At 45.2% G+C, this 14,101-nt stretch overlaps 1 protein-coding gene across 1 annotated transcript in view; it reads left to right on the forward strand.

Moving 5' to 3' along the window:
• LOC115474547 (adenylate cyclase type 5-like) overlaps positions 1 to 14,101 on the forward strand; it is a 561,227-nt gene that overhangs the window by 300,425 nt on the left and 246,701 nt on the right. The window contains exon 6 of the mRNA XM_030210051.1: positions 11,783 to 11,941. Within this exon, the coding sequence (XP_030065911.1) occupies positions 11,783 to 11,941 (159 nt within the window). The remainder of the gene's footprint in view (positions 1 to 11,782; positions 11,942 to 14,101) is intronic.

A 14,101-nucleotide genomic window follows, 5' to 3' on the forward strand; every position in this document is an offset into this window, starting at 1 on the left:
CAACCCCCGCCAGCCGAAGTCTTCTTGCTTCATTTGGTTTCTGAGTCTGTCTGACATCCTGCACGTACACAACGTGCAGGACGTCAGACTCACAGAAACAGAACGAAGCCTTGTTGCGATCTGCAGGGCTTCGTCCTGTTTCTGTGAGTCTGACGTCGTGCAGGACGTCAGAGACTCAGAAACCAAACGAAGCAAGAAGACCGGCTGGCGGGGGTTGAGGTCCCCCGCCAGCAAAGGTAGGCGACGGCGGGCGGGCCACAGTTGTTGGAGGTGGTTCTGGCAGCGGCGGGGGGTGTCGGCAATGGCGTCGCCAGTGGGGGGGGGGGTCGGCGTCGCCGGGGGGGGGGGGGGGGGGGCTACTACTACTACTACTACTATTTAGCATTTCTATAGCGCTACAAGGCATACGCAGCGCTGCACAAACATAGAAGAAAGACAGTCCCTGCTCAAAGAGCTTACAATCTAATAGACAAAAAATAAATAAAGTAAGCAAATCAAATCAATTAATGTGAACGGGAAGGAAGAGAGGAGGGTAGGTGGAGGCGAGTGGTTACGAGTCAAAAGCAATGTTAAAGAGGTGGGCTTTCAGTCTAGATTTAAAGGTGGCCAAGGATGGGGCAAGACGTAGGGGCTCAGGAAGTTTATTCCAGGCGTAGGGTGCAGCGAGACAGAAGGCGCGAAGTCTGGAGTTGGCAGTAGTGGAGAAGGGAACAGATAAGAGGGATTTATCCATGGAGCGGAGTGCACGGGAAGGGGTGTAGGGAAGGACGAGTGTGGAGAGATACTGGGGAGCAGCAGAGTGAATACATTTATAGGTTAGTAGGAGAAGTTTGAACAGGATGCGAAAACGGATAGGGAGCCAGTGAAGGGTCTTGAGGAGAGGGGTAGTATGAGTAAAGCGACCCTGGCGGAAGATGAGACGGGCAGCAGAGTTTTGAACCGACTGGAGAGGGGAGAGGTGACTAAGTGGGAGGTCAGCAAGAAGCAGATTGCAGTAGTCTAAACGAGAGGTGACAAGGGTGTGGACGAGGGTTTTGGTAGAGTGCTCGGAAAGAAAGGGGCGGATTTTACGGATGTTGTAAAGAAAGAAACGACAGGTCTTGGCGGTCTGCTGGATATGAGCAGAGAAGGAGAGAGAAGAGTCAAAGATGACCCCAAGGTTTCGAGCTGAGGAGACAGGGAGAATGAGAGAGCCATCAACAGAAATAGAAAACGGGGGGAGCGGGGAGGTGGGTTTGGGGGGGAAAATGAGAAGTTCGGTTTTGGTCATATTTAATTTCAGGTGGCGTTGAGACATCCAGGCAGCAATGTCAGACAAGCACGCTGAAACTTTGGTTTGGATGCAAGGTGAGATATCAGGGGTAGAAAGGTAGATTTGGGAGTCATCAGCATAGAGATGGTAGGAAAAGCCATGGGATGAGATTAATGAACCAAGGGAAGAAGTGTAGATAGAAAAGAGGAGGGGACCAAGAACAGAACCCTGAGGTACGCCGACAGGCAGAGGGATAGAAGTAGAAGAGGATCCACCAGAGTGAACACTAAAGGTGCGGAGGGAGAGGTAGGAAGAGAACCAGGAAAGGACAGAGCCCTGGAATCCAAGTGAGGACAGGGTATCGAGAAGTATGCTGTGATCGACAGTGTCAAAAGCAGCGGAAAGATCAAGAAGAATGAGGATGGAATATTGACCTCTGGATTTAGCCAGTAATAGGCTAAAATTGCCCCCTCACCTCGGCTCTGGACCCCCCCTAACGGCGAAGTCCAGATACGCTCCTGATGCATAATATATAAAGCATTGAAGATGATGCTCCATTCAGGTTGGCAATCTAAACATAGAAAAAATGTAGGCAGAAAAAGACCATATGGCCTATCCACTCTGCCCATCCATGCCATCTACTCTCCCTATTCACTATCAGGCCCGTAGAGATCCTATGTACTCCCAAGCACTTTTTAGTTCAGATACTGTTTTTGTCTCCACCCAGTGGCGTTCCTAGGGGGGCTGACACCCGGGGCAGATCGCCGATGCACCCCGCCCCCCCCCCCCCCCGGATGCAGCGCAGACCCCCCCCCCCCCCGGCGAAAGGACACCCCCCCGCTAAGGAACACCCCCCCCCAGGTGCACACCGCTGGGGGGGGGGGGGGTGCCGCGCGCGCGCCTGTCCTCCGTTGTTCCATGCTTCTTCTCTGCCCCGGAACAGGTTACTTCCTGCATGCACCCGGGGCAGACCGCATCTACCGCCCCCCCCTAAGAACGCCACTGTCTCCACCACTTCCGCCAGGAGGCTTTTCCACCAATGCGGCACCCTTTCAGTGAAGAAATATTTCCTTAGATTACTTCTGAGTCTATCCCCTTTCACCTTCATCCTATGCCTCCTCATTCCAGAGCTTCCTTTCAATTGAAAGAGACTCGCCTCCTGTGCATTTATGCCACATAGGTATTTAAATGTCTCTATCATATCTCCCCTCTCCTGCCTTTCTTCCAAAGTATACATATTGAGATCTTTGTCTGTCCCCATACACTTTATGATGAAGACCACTGACCATTTTAGTAGTTGCCCTCTGGACTGTCTCCATCCTGTTTAAATCTTTTTGACCCTCACTTCACTTCTACAGACCTTCCTGCAGCCTACGCTCCTTGAATAAACTTTTACTTGATATATCTTCCTATAAACATATTAGGTTGGACATTCATCATCTTATGACACTATCAGGCTCATTTTCGAAAAAGAAGGACGCCTATCTTTCGACACAAATCGGAAGATGGGCGTCCTTCTCACAGGGTTGCCCAAATTGGTATAATCGAAAGCCGATTTTGGGCGTCCCCAACTGCTTTCCGTCGTGGGGACGAGCAAAGTTCGCGGGGGTGTGTGGGAGGCGTAGCAAAGGCGGGACTTGGGTGTGCCTAACACATGGACGTCCTCGACCCATAATGGAAAAAAAAAAAAAGCGTCCCTGACGAGCACTTGGACGACTTTACCTGGTCCTGTTTTTCTTACGACCAAGGCATAAAAAGGTGTCCGAACTCACCAGATGACCACCGGAGAGAATCGGGGATGGCCTCCCCTTACTCCTCCAGTAGTCACTAACCCCCTCACACCCTCAAAAAAAATCTTTCAAAATATTTTGTGCCAGCCTCTATGCCAGCCTCAAATATCATACTCGGGTCCATCACAGCAGTATGCAGGTCACTGGAGCAGTTTTAGTGGGTACAGTGCACTACAGTGCATCTGCCTTTATTAGCTAATGCTTTTATTACTGTTGAATTTAAATGTGCTGCACACTGATGTCAGGGTCTCACAGTAGCACATCAAATCAGGGGCATAGCCAAACACCCAATTTTGGGCAGGCCTGAGCCCAAAGTGGTGAGCACAACAACTCAGCCCCCCCCCCCCCCCCCCCCCGACCCCCAGCCCAGCATCTCTCCCCCCCCCCCCCCCCCCCCATGACCTTTAAATCCTTTAATTCTTCGCTGGCAGCTCGTGCCGGCTCTGAGCCTTCCTTCTGACACAACTTCCTGGTGCTGTGAACAGGAAGTTGTGTCAAAGGGAAGGCTTGGGCCAGCACAAGTAGGGGGAATGAATTGCTACCCTTGAAGAACTAAAGAATTTAAAGATACCAGAGTGGGAGGTCAGGGGAGGGGAGTTAAGTAACCCTCCCCCCCCCCACCCAGGCCCACTCATGGCTATGCCACTGTATCAAATTGTGCGCAAAAGCCAGACTAAGCTGCGCACAAAGCCTAGCGCACTTTATTACATTGGCCTCACTGTATTCCTCATAGAGAAGAAACATTTACCAAGTCTCAGGGAATGGCATTAATTAAATGTTGAGTTCCACAGATCTATTTGTATTTTCTAAAGCACCACTCCTGTAAAAAATCCTTAAATATGCTATATTGGAGTAAATTACAAAGGCTAATTCTATAAACTTTGTGAGGGAATTATATTCCTATGTTAAATTTCACCAGTTACATTCCACTACTGTCCTAAATCCACAGGCCATTTTAGAATGGAAATAGTGAATTTGGTTCCCAGTTTTTGTCCCTAGTATATTACTGGGTTCTGTAATCGGAGGTAAGGATGCACCAAATATTTTTTCCAGGTTGCAAGTAACCAGGCCCTCAGGACTCCGGGTATATGTTAGACGACTCACATTCTGCCGTTAAACAGTTAAATAGATGCCAGTTTTGGCTCAGAAAAGAATTGTGTCAAAGGAATCTAAAAATACCACAGTTAATGCCTTTTCAGTTAGTCATCAGATAATTTAACGGAGCCAAAACTGGGCAGTCATAATCTTGTCTAAATGTAGAGTTTGGCTTCTTGGAAAAGACCTGTATTCAAGATCATTTAACTGAGTAAATGTCACTAAAAACTCAAATAGCTGTTTCACACAAGTATCTTGTTTCATCTTTGGAAAATGAGTTCGATTCCCGGCACAGGCAGCTCCTTGTGACTCTGGGCAAGTCACTTAACCCTCCATTGCCCCATGTAAGCCGCATTGAGCCTGCCATGAGTGGGAAAGCGCGGGGTACAAATGTAACAAAAATAAAATAGATACTATTGGAGATTCTACATGGAATGTTGCTACTATTGGAGATTCTACATGGAATGTTGCTATTCCACTAGCAACATTCCATGTAGAAGGCTGCGCAGGCTTCTGTTTCTGTGAGTCTGACGTCCTGCACATATGTGCAGGACGTCAGACTCACAGAAGCAGAAGCCTGCGCAGCCACATTAGTGATCTGCAAGGGCCAACTTCTACATGGAATGTTGCTAGTGGAATAGCAACATTCCATGTAGAATCTCAGCTAATAGCAACAGTGGAGGAGTGGCCTAGTGCTTAGGGTGGTGGACTTTGGTCCTGAGGAACTGAGTTCGATTCCCAGCACAGGCAGCTCCTTGTGACTCTGGGCAAGTCACTTAACCCTCCATTGCCCCATGTAAGCTGTATTGAGCCTGCCATGAGTGGCCTAGTGCTTAGGGTGGTGGACTTTGGTCCTGAGGAACTGAGTTCGATTCCCAGCACAGGCAGCTCCTTGTGACTCTGGGCAAGTCACTTAACCCTCCATTGCCCCATGTAAGCTGTATTGAGCCTGCCATGAGTGGCAAAGTGCGGGGTACAAATGTAACAAAAAAAATGGTAAAAGCATTGTATTGTGTGGATAAATTAAGAGTAAATAGAGGAATTCAATTTTGTGGAATGTTATTTTGTTTAATTAGATTTGTGGCGGTGCAGAACAAAGGTGAATTCCAGTCAGACAGGAGGGGGGGGGGGGGGGGGAGCAGCTGTTGTCCTCCACAATGAAGGCAGCCTCACCCCAAAGATGATTCCATTCCTTTCTGTGGACCTCTTCTAAGGATATCCAGCCCCATTAAAACTCTGCTGCCAGTCAACACATTGGGCAGTTTCTCTGTCTGTTTTCTTTGGGTATTAACAGTTGGAAAAATACCCTTGAATTAGACACTAGGGGGTAATTGCCTGTTCCACATGTTAAGCCCACTTTACCCACAGAAAAGGATTTTTATGATAGTGGGCGTCTGTATGTGTGGGTAAAAACTAGATGCATGGAAATATTGTGCCTACGTTTACATGAACTGTGTGTAAGCGTTCCTGGAGTCATAAGTATTGCCATACTGGGAAAGACCAAAGGTCCATCGAGCCCAGCATCCTGTTTCCAACAGTGGCCAATCCAGGTCACAAATACCCGGCAAGATCCCCAAAATGTACAAAACATTTTATACTGCTTATCCCAGAAATAGTGGATTTTCCCCAAGTCCATTTAATAACGGTCTGTGGCCTTTTCCTTTAGGAAGCCGTCCAAACCTTTTTAAAACTCCGCTAAGCTAACCGCCTTTACCACATTCTCTGGCAACGAATTCCAGAGTCATATGTGTAGAGTGTACACTCTGGGGATCATTCTGTACAGGTTGCCTAAAGTTGGGCACCGGGTTGCTGCACAATACGCAAGAATTTTATATTGATAATTACATGCGTACTTGCCGAACTCAATGGCTGGTGTAAATGTTTACGCCTAACTGCTCTTAGTTGAGTACGTAACTGATAGAATACTATAACCTGCATACAAAGTGCAAGGCATACACCTGACCTGCCCGTGTTGCGCTGTATGGATTTTGCATGCTCAGAGGACCTTTTACCAGCTACTGTAAAAATGGCCCTGTACTAGCGCCGGGGGCTGTTTTTGCCACACACTGAAGCCATTTTTACCACAGCAGGTAAAAAGGGCTGAAAATAGCCATGGCCATGCAGTAAGATTGCTGTTACCGCACAGCCATGCAAGGGGGAGCACTTACCACCACACATTGAGGTGGCATTAAGCGGCTCGTGCGCTAACCTGGCGGTAACTGGGAAGTGTGCTCCCAATTACTGCCGGGTTAGCGCCGCACTAAAAAATACAGGTCGATTTTCCCTAGCGCGGGAAATGGCATGTACCGGGGCCGGAACTACCACTGGTGCCCATGTTGGACCAGTGGTTGCTCCAGATTAGCGTGCGGTAAGCCCACGTTGGGCATACTGTCGCTTTGTGAAAGGGCCTCCCAATTTGTAGACTTCCAACTAAGGGTAGTTAAGTGCACAACTGCAATTTACTGCTACATAACACCAGTTATTGGTTATTAATGCCAATGAGCGGCTAATTCAACAATTAAGCTGTGCGTGTAACTGGCAATGTTCTGTAACTTGTGTGTGCAACTTTGTGCGGCAAGGGTTAATTTCTCAAAAAGTCGACAAAATTTGGTACTGGACTGATATGCCCTAAGCCTGAATTTGATAACAGCAGTTGTGTGTACATAGTTTCTTTATCTACAACATTAGCAAAATTCGCTCCTTCCTTTCTGAATATGCTACCAGAACCCTTATCCACACCCTTGTCACCTCTCGCTTGGACTATTGCAATTTACTTCTCACTGGTCTTCCGCTCAGTCATCTCTCTCCTCTCCAATCTGTCCAAAATTCTGTGGCACGACTTATTTTCCGCCAGAATCGTTATACCCACACTAGCCCACTCCTCAAGTCACTTCACTGGCTCCCTGTCCGCTTCCGCATTCAGTTTAAACTTCTCGTACTGACCTTAAAATGCATCCACTCTGCAGCTCCCCTTTACCTCTCCACTCTCATCTCTCCCTACATTCCTCCCCGTGAACTCCGCTCACTGGACAAATCTCTCTTGTCATCCCCTTCTCCTCCACTGCTAACTCCAGGATTCGTTCCTTTTCTCTCGTGGCACCTTATGCCTGGAATAGACTTCCTGGACCTATATGTCTAGCTCCATCTCTACCTGTTTTCAAATCTATGCTGAAAACCCACCTTTTCACTGCTGCTTTTTAGCTCCTAGCCACTACTCAATTGCCCTCCCTTGTCCCTTCCTTCCTTCTCACCCAGTATTTCCCTCACCCGTAACTGTCTTGTCTGTATTATTTAGATTGTAAGCTCTTTTGAGCAGGGACTGTCTCTTTCTATCAGGTGTTCAGCGCTGCATGCGTCTGGTAGCGCTATACAAATGCTAATAATAATAATAATAATAGCCATTATAGTCTACCAGTGTATGTCTGCATTTATGTGCCTAACTATAAGTGCGAGCACTTACACCCACTCAATGACCTATGTAAATGCTTGTACCTAACTGTACATATAGAAATCCCAGAAGTTAAATCTGTCAATAAGTAAAAAGTGTCACAGATATACTCATTTATTAAGTTGCATTTTTTTATTCATTAGATTATTCATCTTCAACTCTGATAAATAATGTTTTAGGGATCCTCCGAACAACTGGCATATTTAAGCATAGATATGTCTATAATGCAAAAATAGCCTCTTCCTCACAGGTCCCAATTTTAAACCAAACTTTACTTTTGCAATTGTCTTTCAAACTTCCAGGGTAGAAAAAGCATCTTCAAGTGCAATGTCATAGTACTTAGCTTATAAAACGTTACTTAACTGACTGATAAGACCAGATGTGCAAGTTTCGCGTCCTTCCTCAGGGTAGCAGTCCGAGAATCATAAGCACATACATATGATTCTTGGACTGCTACCCAGAGGAAGGACGCGAAACTTGACGTCCGGTCTTATCAGTCAGGTGAGCAACATTTTATAAGCTAAGTACTATGACATTACACTTGAAGATGCTTTTTCTACACTGGAAGGTTGCAAGACAATTGCAAAAGTAAAGTTTGGTATAAAAAATGGGGACCTGTGAGGAAGAGGCTATTTTTGCATTATAGACATATCTATGCTTAAATATGCCAGTTGTTCGGAGGATCCCTAAAAAATAATTTATCAGTAGTAGAAGGTGCATAATCTAATGAATACAATTGCAACTTACTAAATGCGTATATCAGTGACACACTTTTTACTTACTGATAGATTTAACTGCTGGGTGATGAGTGATCTTGCAGCATAAGAATTAACCTATTTCTTGTGGATGCGCCTAACTGTAGGCAACTAGGCGTGCAAATGATAGTATTCTATAATCTGCATGCACCTGCCTGACGTGCCAATGCCCCTCCTAGGACCACGCTCCCTTGAAGTTGCATGCTCTGTAATTTAAGCACATAACTTACAGAATAGTGACCGAGGGCACCAATTAAGGCCAATTATAGTCTTTTACTGTGTTAACACCAATTATCAGCTCATTATTAAATTAAGTTATACATGCATCTGACCTTATTCTATAACTTGCATGTGCAAATTTGCGTGCACAACTTTCTAGAACTAGGGAGTGTCAAATTGGGTGCACAAGTTTATAGAATTAGGAGGTGTGTGCAAAGAATGTGCATTCTTTCCTAGTAGTGCATGCATGCATGAACCATCTTGCATGCACTTTCAGGAAAACAATCCACTTACAAAGAGTGTGCACTCCTTCGAACATTTGTTCTGGAATGCCCCCCCCCCCCCCCTGAAAAAAACAACATTAATTTTTTGGCTGCCCATCCCTAGTAGTTGCATATCATCATGTGTGATAATGACAGTTGACTTGCATTCTTCTCAAGCTGACCTGCACTTTTTGCAGGTTGTTATGTAATTTATTGAAAGAGGATTATCTCCAAATGGTGATCTACATGGACCTTTTAGGCAGGGATGGATTTATTTGATGCGTGTTCCTTGAAAGGTGTATAATCGGTGGAAAGGGGAAGTTTGCCCTTCAAAGATATGCCATGATCGATAGCCGCTTTCTCTTCCATCCATGTCAGTTATATTGCTACTCAAATCCATCTGGTAAAAACACACAGCAACCCATAGATATATGCCCTTTCTACATGAGGGAAAATTTGATCATGCCTGGGAGCCACATTGACAAACATACCATACCATCAAGGATCTTATATTCCACATATTTCACAGAATTCTACATGGATAACAAAGGAATAAACTTCAACAATAGAGGGAAGTTACAAAATACGACCATTACATTCTTATGTTTGTCTAAAAAAGGATGCCACAATTTATATAGAATCTAGTTTTATCTAGGTCCAGCTTAAAGCTCTGCAATAATACCCTGGGCAGAACGAGTGATTACTAAATTCTTGACATGGTTGTTAAAGACAATTTGGATTAATATTTATCTGAACAATGTGGTAATTGAGAACAGGTTCATCTAATTCCATAAAATCTTTTCAGTGGGATATCGGAGAAGGAGCAGCGTTGTAGTTATTATATTTGGTACGAATGCCGGCATTTTCTTGTTTCTATGGTGTCTGGAAGCAAACATGACTTGCTTAGGAGAGTTACAGAGCTCCCAAGGTAGCCAGATTTTTGAGAGGGAAAGCCCCACCCTGCCCCACACCACCCAGCTCTGCACCCAGCCCACCCACTTTTCCTTCTGGAGCCACCCTCTGGTTTACCACAATTCTGCGGCCATAGCACCAACAAGCCACCTCCCTCTCTGGTAGCAGGGGACACCTTAATTAAATGTCATTGCCTGCTGCTACAAGGCCAGTTTCACATAAAAGCTGTGAGATTTTGCAACTGTTATCATGAGAGTGGTCCCATGGCAGCAGGAGATGGCATCTTTTAATGCATCTTCTACTGCCAATGGAGGAGGAGGCTAATGAGTAGGAGTTGTTTGCTTCTCAGCATGAAGGAAGGAGATGAACCTCAAAAGTGTGAATCTCGCACTGAATGTGGGAAACTTGGTAGGTCTAGTGCTGTGCTTCCTTCAAGTCAGTACAGACTGATCCTAAAAGAGACTTAATCCAATGATTTTATTTTAGCTTTGGCAAAAAAAAAATGTTCAGTATGAGAGCTAAGCAGTGTATTTTTTCTAGCGAAAAAGGTGCCGGTACTCAAATGCTAAGCCACCCTTCAGGGGTGGGCTTAACACTGAGGGACCCACCCCACAGCAGCCAGCCCCCTGCAACCAGTTACAGAATCTATGAGAAGACAGAATTGGTGTGTAGAGCCTGAGCACTTTCATTTTAAAACTTGGGGGACCATGGGCCAATTTTAGCAAACAATGGAAAAGGTACCGGTACTCAGTACCCCCAAGTACCCCCTCAAAAAAAGCCCTGGAGCTAAGGAACATCACTGCAGAAAGTAGCTTGCACCCTGGGCAAGGATCAGGGTGGTCAGCTTTCAACAGCAACTGTACCCTTCTCCACCACCGCCAACTCCAGGCTCCGCTCATTCTGCCTCGCCTCACCCTATGCTTGGAATAAACTTCCTGAGCCCTTACGCCAAGCCCCCTCCCTACCCATCTTCAAATCCTTGCTCAAAGCCCACCTCTTCAATGTTGCTTTCGGCACCTAACCTTTATACCTTTCAGGAAATCTAGACTGCCCCTATTTGACTGACTGTGCATTTGTCCTTTAGATTGTAAGCTCCTTTGAGCAGGGACTGTCCTCCTATGTTAAATTGTACAGCGCTGCGTAACCCTAGTAGCGCTTTAGAAATGTCAAATAGTAGTAAGATGCTCAGGCCTACAACATCACCTTGTTTAACTAAAGCAACTGTCTCCCCGTCAAGCCATTTTATCCCACTCTCTACCTCTCCAGCCCATCTCACTCAATATACTCTTTCTTTTTTTTGTTTCCCTCAAAACACTCTTCCCCATAACTGCTTTTTGCATATTAGTCTCAATGTATTTTAAATAAGGCATTTCTTCTCTTTCTCTATTTTTTGATATACAGAAGGTTTTGAGATGTTATAATTGCATTTGTGTTTAATTTTTCATTAAAGTTTTTGGACATTGTGTTTATTTCGATATTTTGAGTAAATGTAGCAATACTTAGAGGAACTTATCCATTATTTTGTCAACGATCAGAGGATGAGAAAAATAGTAAACAGAGAAATGAGCTTGAGATATAGGTAGAGGATCCCTAGTTGTTCACAATGAAAAACTGATGATCAGCAGTAGAGTCTGTGTCTTTGTACCAGGAATAAAATTGGGCTCACTAAATGGGCCTTATAGGTTCCTAACTATTGTCATGTTCTATATTTTTATGTTTCTTTTCCGAATGGGTTCTCATAAACACCGTACAACAATATGGCCTAGTCTTCAGATCTTCAGAGAGATAGTGAAGAGTATAGAATAAAACTGTTCTCTAATGGTTATTATGAACAAATGATTAAACAGTCTTCTGAAAAAAACGGTTTACCTTGACTTTCTAATTTTGTTGTTACCTGCTGAAGGAAGTATAACCCCTAGAAGCTAGCCAGTAAAATGATATTGCCTTATTATGTTGGCCTTAATTTCTGCATATTCAAATAGACTAACATGGCAACCACAGCACTAAATAATCATTTTTCTCTCTATTCCTCCTGTCTTTTTTCTCAGGCTAGTTCGGGAGGTGACGGGAGTGAATGTAAACATGCGAGTTGGCATTCACAGTGGTCGGGTACACTGTGGAGTTCTAGGCCTCAGGAAGTGGCAGTTTGATGTGTGGTCAAATGATGTTACATTGGCCAATCATATGGAAGCAGGAGGAAAGGCGGGGTAAGTAGTCCTTCAGCGGGCCTGTTATTTGTGAATCATTGGAGCACTTATTGTGGCTGCTACGCCAAACTTTTATCTTTAGAGAATAAAGTTAGTCTTACTGTGTGTGTGTGTGTGTGTGTGGAAACATACCCAATGTTTATTTATTTAATTATAAAGCCATTATATACCATCTTCCTGAATACTCATTCTAACTGGTTTACAGTACTTTAATAAAATGTGTGTTACATAGAAACAGAAAAATGAAGGAAGATAAAGTCCATGTGGCCTATCCAATCCACCCATCAATGCCGTCTACCATCCCTATCTCTCCGCTAGAGTTTCTATGTACTTGTCCCAAGCTTTCTTGAATTCATATACAGTTTTTGTCTCCACTACCTTCACCGGGAGGCCTTCCATGAATTCACCACCTTTTCCATGAAGAAGTATTTTGTTACTTCTGAGTCTGTTCCCTTTCATCTTCTTCCTATACTCCCTCATTCCAGAGCTTCTTTTCAATTGAAAGAGACTTGCTTCTTGTGCAGTTATACCAGAGAGGTATTTAAATGATTGGGCTGATGATGAATAAGTGCTTAACGGTAAGTTGAAACTATGAAGTGAATAAACCATGCAGTGGCGTTCCTAGGGGGGGGGGGCGGTGGGTGCGGTCCGCCCCGGGTGCACGCCGCCGGGGGGGTGCCGCGCGCGCCTGTCCTCCGTTGTTCCATGCTTCTTCTTTGCCCAGGAACAGGTTCCTGTTCCGGGGCAGAGAAGAAGCATGCAACAACGGAGGACAGGCGCGCGGGGCACCCCCCCCCCCCGGCGGCGTGCACCCGGCACGGGGGGGTCCTTCGCGGGGGTGTTCTTTCGCCGGGGGGGGTCCGCGCCGCATCGGGGGGGGGGGGGCGCTGCACCCAGGGGGCGAGGCGCATCGGTGATCCGCTCCGAGTGCCAGCGCCCCTAGGAACGCCACTGAAACCATGTATCTTGAAGCCCATCCATTAACTAAATCTTTTTAAAAATATTTATATATTGAAGAAGATTTAGAAGATTATGTAAATTTTAATAATTTAAATTGATACAAAGACATCTGATTCTTTTTGGAGCATTCATTTGAATTAGATTGAATGTATAAAGAGTTATAATTGCATTTTCAGGGCAGAGGTAGTTAAACATCTCAATCATACCACCCCTTTCCTGCCTTTCTTCCAAAGTATGCATATTGAGATCTCTTAAGTCTATCCCCATATGCTTTACGATGAAGACCACTGACCAATTTAGTAGCTGCTCTGTGGACTGACTCCATCTTGACTATATCTTTTTGAAGGTGCAGTCTCCAGAATTGTACACAATATTCTAAGTGAGGTCTCACCAGAGTCTTACACAGGGGCATCATCACCTCCTTTTTCCTACTGGCCATTCCTCTCTCTATGCACCTATACATCCTTTTAGTTTTAGCTGTTGCTTTTTCTACTTGTTTGACCACCTTAAGATCATCACATACGATCACACCCAAGACCCACTCTTGTTTTCATGTGCAAAAATTATTTGCTTCCTAAACTGTACCATTCCCTCAGGTTTTTGCAGCACCAATGAATGACCCTGCATTTTACTTTTTAGCATTAAATCTTAGCTGCTACATTCTAGACCATTCTTCAAGCTTCACTGGGTCCTTCCTGATGTTATCTACACCATCAGGGGTGCCTGTGCTATTGCAGATTTTCGTATCATTCGCAGGGAAGCAAACCTTACCAGACAGCCCTTAGCAATATCGCTTACAAAAATGTTTTAAAAACCAGCCCAAGAACTGAACCTTGTAGCACATCACTGGTAACATCCCTTCCCTCAGAGTGAGCGCCATTTACCACTACCCTCTGTTGACTTTCACACAACCAGCTCCTTCCTTAGCGTCCCTCCGGACCGGCCCAGAATGTGGCTGATGGGTTGTGCACGCCTTCCAGCAGGTGGAGACAGAGAAAAAAACTGTGACTCTCTAGAGAGCCAATAAGAGCCCTTGCCAGCTAGAGAGAGATCCAGTAATCTCAGTCTCCAGCAGGTGGAAGGTGGTGAGCCCTTTAGTCTCTTTACTATTATTCTCTTTCTTTGGTTGTTTGCTGGTTTTTAGGTGTTTTTTTTTTTTCCTTTCGTGTTCTTCTGTGCATCCTTAATAAATAAATAAAT

The sequence above is a fragment of the Microcaecilia unicolor genome, chromosome 7 (assembly GCF_901765095.1).
Source record: "Microcaecilia unicolor chromosome 7, aMicUni1.1, whole genome shotgun sequence".
Taxonomy (NCBI): Eukaryota; Metazoa; Chordata; class Amphibia; order Gymnophiona; family Siphonopidae; genus Microcaecilia; species Microcaecilia unicolor.